At 51.3% G+C, this 12,559-nt stretch overlaps 5 protein-coding genes across 5 annotated transcripts; 3 read left to right on the forward strand and 2 right to left on the reverse strand.

Annotated features, from left to right (window-relative positions):
- Nucleotides 1-321: 321 nt before the first annotated feature.
- HO173_001602 (uncharacterized protein) lies at nucleotides 322-1,893 on the forward strand (the record flags this gene model as incomplete). Its single annotated transcript, XM_037303541.1, has 3 exons — nucleotides 322-415; nucleotides 475-973; nucleotides 1,023-1,893. 3 exons carry the CDS (start codon nucleotides 322-324, stop codon nucleotides 1,891-1,893), a joined length of 1,464 nt encoding a protein of 487 aa, XP_037169263.1.
- A 417-nt stretch (nucleotides 1,894-2,310) lies between these two features.
- Nucleotides 2,311-4,025, reverse strand: HO173_001603 (uncharacterized protein; the record flags this gene model as incomplete). Its single annotated transcript, XM_037303542.1, has 4 exons — nucleotides 2,311-3,610; nucleotides 3,662-3,741; nucleotides 3,803-3,820; nucleotides 3,876-4,025. The coding sequence occupies 4 exons, from the start codon at nucleotides 4,023-4,025 to the stop codon at nucleotides 2,311-2,313; spliced, it is 1,548 nt and encodes a 515-aa protein (XP_037169264.1).
- Nucleotides 4,026-6,027: 2,002 nt separating this feature from the next.
- HO173_001604 (uncharacterized protein) lies at nucleotides 6,028-8,079 on the reverse strand (the record flags this gene model as incomplete). Its single annotated transcript, XM_037303543.1, has 4 exons — nucleotides 6,028-6,257; nucleotides 6,404-7,259; nucleotides 7,317-7,448; nucleotides 7,879-8,079. The coding sequence occupies 4 exons, from the start codon at nucleotides 8,077-8,079 to the stop codon at nucleotides 6,028-6,030; spliced, it is 1,419 nt and encodes a 472-aa protein (XP_037169265.1).
- A 913-nt stretch (nucleotides 8,080-8,992) lies between these two features.
- Nucleotides 8,993-9,892, forward strand: HO173_001605 (uncharacterized protein; the record flags this gene model as incomplete). The annotated part of the gene is made up of 1 exon (XM_037303544.1): nucleotides 8,993-9,892. The coding sequence occupies one exon, from the start codon at nucleotides 8,993-8,995 to the stop codon at nucleotides 9,890-9,892; it is 900 nt and encodes a 299-aa protein (XP_037169266.1).
- Nucleotides 9,893-10,160: 268 nt separating this feature from the next.
- On the forward strand, nucleotides 10,161-12,398 carry HO173_001606 (uncharacterized protein; the record flags this gene model as incomplete). The annotated part of the gene is made up of 1 exon (XM_037303545.1): nucleotides 10,161-12,398. The coding sequence occupies one exon, from the start codon at nucleotides 10,161-10,163 to the stop codon at nucleotides 12,396-12,398; it is 2,238 nt and encodes a 745-aa protein (XP_037169267.1).
- Between the last annotated feature and the right edge of the window lie 161 nt (nucleotides 12,399-12,559).

The following is a 12,559-nucleotide window of genomic DNA, read 5'->3' on the forward strand; positions in this document are numbered from 1 at the left end:
GGACCAGAGTTGGAAGTCACGAGAGCTCTTGGTGTCTCAGGCTCTCAGCCTGTGAAGGAACCCTGCCGTCGATCGCCCGCTGCAGGAACAAGCCAAGCGGCCGCAACCTTGTAAAGGCACCTGCAACTCTTTCAATTTGATCACCCTCTCCTCAAGACCTTACCAACCTCGCGCAACTGCAGAACTGGTGAGTCAAGAACCCCTTCTCTATGTACTCATTCCTCGTACCTTCCCCTTTCGAATCAACCTGCACATTGGACTGTATCCCTCAAGCGGGCACAACAATTGCTCCACCAGCTCCTCATTTGCTTAATCCAAACAATGTTCAGGTCACTGATCAACGCAGAACCTCACTCGGCCATGGCTACAGGCCAGGCGTCGACCAAGCCTCCCGATGCCAATGAGTATGGAGGAGGTATGTCACAGAGCATATATGCCCATATTACTTCTTCGCTACTGACTTAATCTACCCAGATGAAATATCCGCCCTTGTCCTTGACCCTGGGTACTCGACGACACGAGCCGGCTTTGCTGGGGAAGATGTCCCAAAATCTATTGTACCTTCCTACTACGGCCTAATCCCATCGGAATCCACACCCAAGCATGCTAAGAAACTCTTCGGCGACAACTCGATAAACATACCGTTACCCAGGATATCGATCAGCAATGTGATGTCAAAGGAGGGCACTGTGGAGGATTGGGACACGGCCGCAAATCTATGGGAATACACAATCACATCACGACTCACGAACACAAAGCCTACACCACTCGCATCTAATGGTCTTAATGACCCGAACGAGGACATCGCAATGGAAGGGGTCGAAGAGCAAGAAAAACCACTGGGCGAGAACCCGCTACTCATGACCGAAACCGGCTGGAACGCAGGCAAAGATCGAGAAAAAGGCATAGAAGTAGCCATGGAGAATTGGGGCTGTCCCGCCTTCTGGCTTGCCAGGAACGGTGTCTTAGCTGCGTTTGTCTCCCACCTCTCGTGTCCAAACACCACTGCTAACAAGTAGTAGCTTCGCCTCTGGCAAACCCACAGCCCTCGTCGTCGATATGGGTGCTTCCACCATCTCCATCACACCCGTTCACGACGGTCTCATCCTCAAAAAAGCTGTCACTCGCTCCCCCTTGGCCGGTAACTTCGTCTCCAATCAGCTGCGGCTTCTCTTCGCATCCTCTCAACCACCCATTCCCATAACGCCACACTACCTGATAACCTCCAAGACGGCTGTCGACGCTGGTGCCGCGGCACAAGCTACATATCGTACCTTCGCTACGGGAACAGAACCCCATCCCTCGTTCCGGCATTTTCAAGAAGAACGCGTGCTTACAGAGTTCAAAGAAAGCGTCGTCAATGTCTGGACGGGACCAGGAAGACTCGGTGGGCATTCACCGCAAGGGGGTACGAATATCGACGTAGCGAAACAACACCCAGGCAAGCCGTTCGAGATGCCTGATGGTTGGAACCAGATGTTCCCTGCCCTCGACCGGTATCGCGCAATCGAAGGCATCTTCGACCACAAAATGGCTCTCTCGGACGCCAACAACCCTCCACCCTCTCCAGGTCAGACTATCACCGCACTCATCTCATCTTCTCTATCACAAGTCGACGTAGACCTTCGCCCACACCTTTTAGGAAACATTGTCATCACCGGAGCCTCCAGTTGGTACGCAGGATTCACCGATCGCTTGCAGCAGGAACTGCAGGCCGCGCACCCCGGGGTCAGGGTGCGTATGGTTGCATCCGGGCAAATGGTGGAAAGGAAATTCGGCAGTTGGATCGGAGGGAGCATCCTGGCGAGTCTGGGGACGTTCCATCAGTTGTGGATTTCAAAGAAGGAGTATGAGGAACACGGGCCGGGGATAGTGGAGAAGAGGTGTAAGTGAGGACCGTGATGTTTGCGGAAAAGCGAGTCAGAATAACGAAAACCCGGTTACAATATGTATTCTTAGTCTTCTTCCCCATGACGTCCAGATGAAAGAAAGGAACTCTTATGATTGAGAATTCGCCCCAAGACAGTCTTATAGTTTTGCAGGTAAGGTACTTATGTCCAAACCGCCGTGCTTAATATCGCGCTAGAAGATGATACGCCAATTGAAAAAAATCTACTACCCCTTTAGAGCTTAGCTTTCCAACAACGTTAACATGTTGCCAACACAAGTATCTCGGTATAGACGATACTGCCAAGCAAACACGGTAGGTATGACTATACTACTACTGTACAAGTTGCACGTGAAGCGAGCGCGGCAACAGAAAACCATCAGTGCAAATACGCCTTCCCCGTCCCCATCCAATACAGCACCCTAATTCCCACCGATCTGCCCTTTCGGGATCGGCCGGATCCAGCTCAAGGACAGGTTGATGCAGATGGTGATGATGCCGATGACCCAAATGGTCTTTTCGTAATCGGTGCCTTGGTAGCGGAAGATGATGGCGAAGATGATGCCACCCAGGTTGCCGATACCGCCGGTGCAGCCGGAGACGATGCCGTTGGCGAAGGGGTGGACGTGCGGCACGAGGCCGAAGATGGCGCCGTTGGCGCCCTCGAGGAAGAAGGCCATGCCGGCGATGAGGCCGAACATGGTGCTCTTGTGCTGGCTGTTGGTGAGACCGATGGCGATTTGGAACACGCCGGTGATGATGGAGTAGGTGTGGATGAGGTATTTCTTGCCCCAAACGCCGGTACGGGCGTATATGGCGTCGGAGAGGAGACCGCCAAGGGGGCGACATGCGACGTTCAGGAGACCGAACATGGCGGCCCAGCGGCCGGAGCCGGTCTGACCGAGAGCTTTGAAGTTCTTGAGGTAGTAGGCGCCGAGGATGGAGTTGATGGACAATTCGGCGCCGAAGGTACAGAAGTAGCATCCGCAGGTGACGAGGGTTTGTAGGGAGAAAACGACGGGCATTGCTTCCTTCCAGGTGGGTTTGCGGACGATTTCACCGCGGGCGACATCGAGCATCTGCTGTTCGCCAATTTGAGCTTCATGGTCAGAGCTACCCTTGCGCTCGCCGGTGGCGTCGTATTCGATTTTTGCGTCGGGATCCCGGGTCGGAGAGCCTGACTCACGGGAAGACGACTTGTCGGCAGTGATTTCTCCTGGAATTTCGACAACATCACCGGTGATGCCATGTTCAGCCAGATTCTGCTGGGCGGCGAGGTGGCGCTCGCTCCATTTTCCTGTTGGGGTGTCGGGGCATACCAACAATAACGTGACGGTGACGGCGACGATAACAATGAACGGGACGATGAAAGCCACTCGCCATGCCTTGTGGGGAGTCAGGCCTGACTGGTGGACCAGCGAGTCGAAGATGGCGGGCATCAAAAAGTATGTGACACCGCCTCCAGCATTGCCGAAGCCTGCAGTGAAAGAGTTGCCCGTGCCAACGACGTTCTTGTCGAAGAACCCAGTCGACCATACTTGGCAAGGCACAAAGCTACCGCCGAGGATACCGACGAAGAAACGGAGAGCCAAGAGACCTTTGGCGTTGGTGACCGCACCTGCAAGCACAGTGGGTATGGAGCCAGCCAGCAGACAAGCTGCAAATGTGTATCGAGGGCCATAGAGATCGCACATCGGACCAGCAACTAGTCGGACAAGGAGACTAAGAGGTATCAGCCACGTACCGCCAACGTAATCTTGCAGCTTATCTTACGTAGCAACGAGCGCGATAATATTAGAGTTGGCAATGTCGACTTGAGTGAGCTTCAAGTCTTTCCCGATGGTAAGCGTCAACTGAGAGAATGTTAGATTGCTTGCGGCTCTTCAGGAGATTGAGTGTGCGTGGCAAACGTACGAGTGGTGGAAAGGCATACTAGGGAATCATTAGCAGGCATTTCCCAAGAGGGACTGAAGTTTGGAGGTCATACCCAGCTCCAGAATGCTACAAAGAATCCAAACCAAGCAAATGTGAACACACGACCATACATATTAATGGGGTTGAGCCCGGGAATCGAGCGAGCTTTCCGGTTGACGGGATTGACCACTGGGGCCCTCCATAACGTTGTGATATCATACATTATCGTGGGTTTTCAAGTTTGTTAAGACCCTTGGCTATGGAAGGGTAGAAGTAGAACAGAATCCGAAGAATTTTTGGGGAGGAAGGTTCCTTTGTGGAAAGGCAAAGTATTTGTACAAGAGAAAAGACCGAGATAATGGAGGGTTAGATGCTTTAAAGATGGGCAGAAAGATCTGCTTTCTCCGGGTTTATCACCTGTCACTCCCCAGAAAGTGACGATATGTCCGCGGATTAGGAAAAGAAATGGAAGATCTGTAGACAAGACAGACTAGGGATTGGCTCGTAGGGATTCAACTTTGAGGTTAGAATTTGGCATTCGGCCGTCCTGATAAGGGATATTTGAAGCCACAGGGCGATCTGACAGTCGGCCAGATCTATCCACGCGGCGTCTTTGGGAGTACCAGGTGGCAATGTTTAAGGTAGGTATTTGACAGCGCGGAGATGCATGTGGGGGGCGCACAAAGAACCAAACTCGTGTGATGCAGAGCCTGTGTAGTGCAAGCCGTGAGCAGCACGGGGGGGGATAGATGTCAGCATACATATCATCGTGGATATACCACCAATTGACGACGATGGACTCCTTATCAAAGTCTCTGGGGCCTAGATCAGCGGTGGCTGAGCTGAAGCGATAGGAGGATTGGGATTTGGCAGTCAAAAAAGATTGATTACTTTGATAAGACGTTTGGCATGTCCAAAACCCGTGGACCCGCTAAACCCTTGGCTTCCCTTATCTCGAACGTCTTTTCCAATAATAAAAGTGGATCCGAAGCAAAGTCCTTATCAGCACCCCTGACTTTCCATTTTGTTAAAAGTAGATTGGTCCGAGCCTTGATTACTGATACTGTATTACATTTACCCGTAGTGCCTGCGCAAAGCATCTGATCCAGTAGGTACTTTCGGTATATCCAGATCTACCATCTCCGAGGATGGCAAAAAACATCGAAATGTATCATGGAGGGTGGCATGCCAAGCCTGCATTTTGCTGCAGCCCGGGAGGATGTGATCGGGCAGAAAACGACTTGGAAATGGCGGGGTGCATTCTCTCCTGTCGGCACTTGGTTGACACTGTGGCAAATGTGCGTCACTCGTCTCGTGGCATCTGCAGGGTATTCTGCACTCTGCTCCATCTTCTTCTTCTTCTTCTTCTTCTTCTTCTTGAATGGAAAGTGTCCTGCGTTGGGTGAGGTGCAGTCGACGAGCTTGAATGGGGCTGACGGAAGACTGCCGTTCCTGCGCCCACTGGTTTGGTCCTTCCCGCTGGGAGGGGGACCTCGGACCATCACTTCCCCACGCCAAGTCGTCTCGCTTGTCAACCAATCAAAAGCCTGCCTAAAAACAACCATTCTTCATTCTTTCTTTTGCCATCTTGGACTCCTGGAGGTTGGAAAGTTTACTGATTGCTAGCAACGATCGGCCCAGCTTGATCGGCAAAGACACGATAACAAAAGGCACAAGAGGTAGGTTATAGGGTTACCTGGTTTCTGGCCGACACCTCCGTAGGGTCGTCGGTAGATTATTATCACACGCCCAGCAGGCCTACATCACATGAATCGACAAATTCAGCAAAGACATAGACCGGACCGGAGAAGTGAAAATCAAGTTGAGGAGGGTTGAAGTGGGACTCCGTGACTTTAGCGTATTCGTATGGCCGAGCGTACGTGTCTGAGGTGGACACGGGGGGTTTTTTGATGAGCAGAGGTGGGGAGGTATCGGCAGTAGATTGAGAGATCCAAGCACGGTAAGACGTCGGTGGGGGCGAAGGAACATGGTGTTCGCAAGGTCATAAGACCGGAGGCTCAGATCAAACGAGTGGAGTGGTCAATCGAAGCGGTCGAAAGAAGAGAAGCCGGGCCAAAAGAAGTAGAAAAAGACGACTTAGATAAGGGTTGGAACAAGCACAGCAGAGGCTCGAGGAAATAATAGCATCTGACGAAAGTAATCAATGTCAATTTCTCGAAGCGTCATATTTCACCCCAACCATGCTCATGCTTGCCGTCGCGCCATCACCACCCTCGACATCTGACCCAGACATCCACAACTTGGTCTCGCCTTTCTTCAGGCAGGCTTGAATCAACAACCAGATACCACCCAAAGCCCGCGCCAGCCACACAAGCGTGGTTGGGCCACACCCTTACCTTTTGGCCGATCTTCAACTCTGCCAGCTCATGGCTTTCACGCTGTGAATCTTTTATCAATATACCATGTTCCTGACTGATGCGTCCAACCTGCCAACCTTGATGATCTCGGAGTTAGCATTACTCTTTTGGGAGGCATTCTGAGTCGCGAGACATGTCTTAGGAGCAGAACACTCTTTAAACATGTCTGACGACTCATAAGATAGCATGAATGGGGAAGAATTTCCTCGGAAGCATGACGTACCAGACCTCCCTTCAAAATTGTTCGTAGACATACCCCAGTCACTGACGATGCCCCATCCGTTGTACGATTTGCAAGGGTCACGTCCCAGCGCCAACGATCCAGCTGCCATCAGCGCTTCCGGACTGTCACGACTTTCGTACACGCTTGCAACTTCAGCCATGACGGTCAATGCAATGTCCGCGGTCGACAGGCCCGAATTGTCGTATTTCGGATTGGCAGGTACAGCCGAGGGACTAGCTTGCGTGGCCAGTTGTTGCATGTCTAGGAACGGATAGACTCCAGCATGTATTTCAATGGCATGAGTGGCTTTGACACGTTCAATTACCTTCTTCAACTTGGCTATCTCTCCTCCCATTGGAGATTCTGCTTGAGCGGATCTTTCAAGCATGTTCTCTATAGACGTCGCCGTTGGGGTGGCTCCCACTGAAAGGACGTATTTCTGGCTCATTGGCGCGTGATCGCGAGCTTTTGAAGCATAGTTTGCCGCTTTCTCTAGTCCTTCAAGCTCGACGATGAGGAGTTCCATTGCGCCAAGCGCAGAGTCACCTCCATATGAGTGGCCAGCATGACTGTAGAAGCCCAGGAGTTCCACAGTCCCGCGAGACTCGTCGTCGAGAATGTCGATGATGAGGCAATTGAATTTTTCGGTTCCGACCACCACTCCTGCTCGATGATAACCCGTATCAATTTTGATAAACACTTTAAGTGGAAAACCTGCCATATCCCTGAATGCTCTAGCGGCCTGAAGCTGGGATTTGTTGTCCACAAGGACGCTTATGCTTTCGCTTCCAATCTTCTTGCCCAAGTGCGCTAACCGTTCGATTTGAGAAGGAGGTAAGGGGATACCGTAGAGTATCTGGCATGACCCTTCAGAATCCGAAAATGCGCTTGGAGAACCTGTTACAGTACTTACGTTGACACTTCGCCGCGATTCTCGACTTGTCAAGAGGAAGTCAGACAGATGCTCGGCCTCTGCCACCGTTGAAACAATTACTTTGACATCATTGATTCCGTCGCCAAGCTGCAGTTGGGCGACTTCCACGGTCTTAGTATTGATCGATTAGCTTTAGAACTAGATGAATGGCAAAAAAGACGTCGATGGATACACAGCGGCGAATGACCCAAGGAGATGCAGATCCATTCATTCTTCTTCATGTCTTCTACCGCCGTTTTCTCGGAAAGTCTATCACGTTGAATGGCTTCGTAATTGACTTCTACATAAGTTTTCCATACCACAGCGGACTTGTCGGAAGACTGTTATCGCGGCTATTGTGTTCGAGCAGATCGACGAAGCTGTATTTGAGGCACACAATGGACAGATTTCGATAGGCACATTGCATACGTAGACATGCTCAAGCCCATTAACATTAGCCACTTGCGCGACAGATCCCACATTGAAACAGCGCATGGATTGAAGAATCTGTTCCTCAGTGGATGGAAATTGTACACAAAGACAAGAAAGTGCGGACGTATACCTTGTGGGTCTTGACATGAGGCCGGAATCCGACCTGGAGAGCTTCACACGCCTTCAACATTTGGAGGCAATTCCTTTTCACGACGGCCTTATCCAGGACCGCGGCCGGCGTGGGCACATGTTCCAATTCCTTGCCGACAAAAGCTTCGCGAAGCTGCGCCTGGGATGGAAGGGGAAGAAGAGGTTTCGCATCAAATGCCATTTTGGTAGAATGTTTTGATGATCTGATCTGATCGCAATCGACGGCCAATAAACTTAATCTTCGCCGTACTGTGATACGCTCCCTCTAGTTATGCATGATGCAACTTCATCCGTAATAGCTTTTTCATTTTGTGCTGGTCGTGTATAAATGCTCACCGCCAAAGCCCGTATTCTCAAGCACCTTCGTATTCTTGAAGAAATGCTAAATAAAGCCGATAGTATTTTGATACGTGGTTTCGCTAGCTGTTAACGTGGTAAAAGACGTTGGCACGCGCTTTTTCGCCAATATAGATGGGTTATCTACCACCCAAGATGAGATTGACCGTCACGGGTATTGTATGAGAGAGATATTTCGTGTCAGGCTGACAGGGGCAGATTTGGAAACACAAATCATTCCCACTAGTAGGTTTAGTATGAGCTTGGAAGCTTTGAATGACAAGTGCTAAGTCAATGCTCCCGAGGGCGTAGCAAGGACCCTTGCCAGGCAGGCCCTTCCCTAATAAGTCTATTCATTTGGTCACCTTTGGATAGACGGCTCGTCAAATTTTATGAAATTGCATTGACGATTAATTACAGACACCGCTTCAATCTTCTCATCATCATGTGATGACCTTGCGAGCGAACAGCTGTCTTCCCTCGCCCTCCTTATAAAGCTCATTCTAGAGTACCTGCACATCGCTTCACATCGCTTCTTGCTCTTACGCGTTGCCTTTTGCATTGGACCGCTTCTCCACATGGGCTATTTTCAGCGATGCGGTTCCAGCGACTGACACCACACCCACAGAAGGAGGACCCGACGCCCTACCCTTCCACCCCCACAATCCGACAAAAACGAGTGGTCCGCGCTTTGCTTCCCTGCATTTGAAACATCATAGATCCGCCCGTGTGACACCGAGGCAAGCAAGACATACATAATGGTAATATCTACAATAGAAGAGGGGAGGGAGAGCAGTGCGTGGGACATACCTGTCACCATGGCAGAAGAGGATATGGAGAGTGGTTCCGAAAGCGAGTTTGATACCGCGCCCCCCGTGCATCCGGTGCCTACAATGCAAGGCGCCTTTGAGGAATCTATGAACGAGACCATGAACGATGACGAGCCAGAGGTGCCAGATCGATACTCCAAGGCAGATTCGGTGACGAGGCGGAAGATGCTGCTGGAACAGCAAGAATACGAGCGCACAGTTGCGGGACGTTGGAAGCAAAAACCGGGAGAAAAGTTCCATCCGCTGTGGAAACTTGTAGCTCAGATCTCATTTGGGATGCATCTTCTGCAGCAGGGCTTGGCCAAATCAGATGAGGAGGTTCTCAAGATCCTACAGACACACGTCGATGAAGTCGACGGCTTCCTCGAGCGGACCACCGAAGACTTTGATCTAGCCCAGAACGACATCAATGAGCGCATACGATACCTCAAACTCCCACTGGAGCATGGCCAAGTCTTCGATCAGATGCTCGCAGATCGGCCTTTCCGTGTAGCGATTGTCGAAGGTAACGAGAAGATCGAACATATAATAGACCGAACAGCAGCAGCTATGAACGATGCTCTGAAAGATGTACAAAAGGGCCTAGATGCGACAAGGGAGCTTGCAAAATACATGACGAGAGTCGACAAGCAGTGGGAGGATCGAACAGAAGAACACGACTCTGTATACCTAGCCATGATCGGGAATACCGAGGGATGGACGAGGGCTTTTTTGACTCTACAATCAAAAGGGGGACATCTGCGAAAGGCTCTCGTTCAACTGGGGACCATTGTTGCAGAGATGCAAAGAAGAGCAGGTGCTGCAAGTCGAAAGAATCTGGCAAGCTAATTTCCGACAAGAATGCGTCTACTTTAGCTAACAGAGCCAGGTGCCTCCTTCGAGGCCGGTCAACGGCAGGTACAATGTCGAGCCACGCGCTGAGAGTCCACAGCATACAGCAACTCCCCCTAGATCGCCATTGAAGACATTGCCGACAGGTCCTGATCCTGCTGCTCGCACAGCTTCATCCCAAAGATTTATTAAGACCTCAGTGAATGAGTCCGCCACATCCTCTCCTCGGATGGAACAGACACAAGCAGGGCTAGCCAGTCCAGCCATGAGGCGTGATCTTGCGCCGAGAGCTAGAAGTCCAAATCCTGTCGTGCCGTCACGAAGTCCTGAACCATCAATGACTGCGCGAGGTCAGCAACCGGGCTTGTCTACGAAGACTTCACAAACGTTGAGACCCGTCCGAAGCCCAGAGCCAACAAGGACGGCGAGAAGTCCAGAACCGATAAGGTCAACAAAAAGCCCAGACCCGGTGAGATCGGCCAGAAGTCCTGTTCCAGATTTATCAACCAAAAGTTCACAAACGCTGAGACCTGTCAGAAGTCCAGAGCCTACTAGGACGGTCAGAAGCGCGGAACCGGTGAGGTCAGCTCAGACTCCGTCACCGCCGAACGACCATTTTCAAAGCGAAAACGAGGAGACGGAGCCACGCGCCAAAAGTCCCAATGCTGTGGTGCACTTTAAGACTCCAGCTCAAGTAATGGCCGGGATGGCAGCGGCATCCAGACCTCCAGTCCCAGAACGATCGGCTTCGAGAAGGAGATCAATCACTGAGCAAGCCCGTTCGCTTCTCCGCATGAAGCCTTCGTTTCAACGAAACGATGAAAACGCGCTTTCCAGCACCAATCTGCCAATACAAAGTCCTTCTGGCGAACCTACGCCGAAAAATCGCCCCTCCAGTCCTATCGTCGCACGTTCTCCCTCGACTCGAAAAGCTCAAGCCATGAGTATGTCGACTTATTCTGCAAGTCCAACATCGCCAATGAAAACCAGCGATTTTCCCCCTGACCGTGGGGATAGTCCAGTCTACACCAGAGCGGGAAAAAATGTCCCCACTCAGAGTTCTTATGGGGTACCGGCTTTCCCAGCGCATTCTCGGACAACCTCCCTCGACCGTGCAATGCCAGCTGGCTCCGCATGGCTACCAGGGCATTCTCGAACACCATCTCTGGACAGTGCTGTACCAGCTGGCCCCTCTCAACAAATAGGGTCACCCGCTAGGACAGAATTGCCACCAATGGCTCGTTATGCTAAACCTGTTGCGGCGCTCGACGACTCGGAAGGAAATGTAAATACTGCACATCCGTTGCTCCAGAAAGCTCGACACACCAGGTTTGCTACAAAAAATGCGAACGATCTTCCTCTTCGCCATTACAAAAGCCACGACGCCTTCACGCACTCAAATCCTGATCTATCGCAACGGCAGACAGAAGGCATGGTACCACCAAAACGATCAAGTTCTCTACTCTACAACCCTAATACACGATCCATTACACCTACATTTTCTGGCGCCCAGACCGTTATAAGCTCTCCATACCCCAACCGATTATCGTCGCCTGAGACCAAAAGATCTCCGACTCCAAACCAATTACACCAGAATGACTCAGCGATTAGTCTAGTGGCTCGGGCACATACCGCTTCCGCTGAATCTGAACTGGGAATCCACCCAGCCCATCGGACTCCCGAACCTCCCTCCGCATCTACGGCAGGCTCATCTCCCTCGCCCTCTATAACATCCTCGAGAGCTGAGCAAGGTGCGACGCCACCTCCAATAGCTACAGTGCGCTCGCCGAAAACCAGTGATGCAACCATAACGTCTCCAAAGGTTCCTCCACCCTCTCGCTTTGCCCCAGCTGCTCCATCTCAATTCCAAAACACAACAGCACCCACAACCAGCAACCATTCCCGAGAAGCCTCCAAAGACTATCCTCCTGAGTCCAATCCCAAGTACAAGACCACCGCCACAAATAACACACCGTTTTACTTGAACCCTGCCTCATCACAAGCTCTCCTCGATTTCTTAGCTTCAACTCCTCCACCCTCTCCGCCGCATCCGGGCACCAAGACCGAACCAGGCACTCCAGCAACAGCCTCGGCGGGCGCTTTCTTCAACCGCGCTTATATAGCCACGGAGAATCGTGGAGGTGAGTCTAGCCCACCTCCACCTTTTGCCGTTGGAAGGGGAAAAGGAAGCATGGACGCACTCCCAAGAGCCAAGACCGGCGATGGTATAACGCGGGAGAAGAAAGGATGGAAGAAAATATTTGGGGGCGGAGGCGGCAAAACGGAGAAGCAGATAAATGGGGTAAATGGCAGCATGGAAATGAAGCAGAAGAAGAAAAGAGATTATCGAAAAAACGTCGAGTTGAGTCAGGTCTATGGTGTTGGGACCGGTGCACAAAGCGTAGATGGGAGGATTGGAGATGTGGGCAAGGATGGTAGTGGATATATGGGTTTAGGAAAGGACGGGGTGTGGATATCGAGGAAGAACTTTTCGAAGACATAGCATTCGATTCTTGGGGATGGATGAATAGATAATGATACCACTTTGTAATATATTTTGTGTCGATGGCGTTGAGGAGCGTTATGAGCGACATATTCCCAATGACACACGTCATATGTACGTTATGGAGGTCTGTGTGGTATATAATAGCTTCAGCTTTCTGA

Source organism: Letharia columbiana, assembly GCF_014066305.1.
Source record: "Letharia columbiana isolate WasteWater2 chromosome Unknown Sc0000003_s0, whole genome shotgun sequence".
In the NCBI taxonomy this organism is placed as follows: domain Eukaryota; kingdom Fungi; phylum Ascomycota; class Lecanoromycetes; order Lecanorales; family Parmeliaceae; genus Letharia; species Letharia columbiana.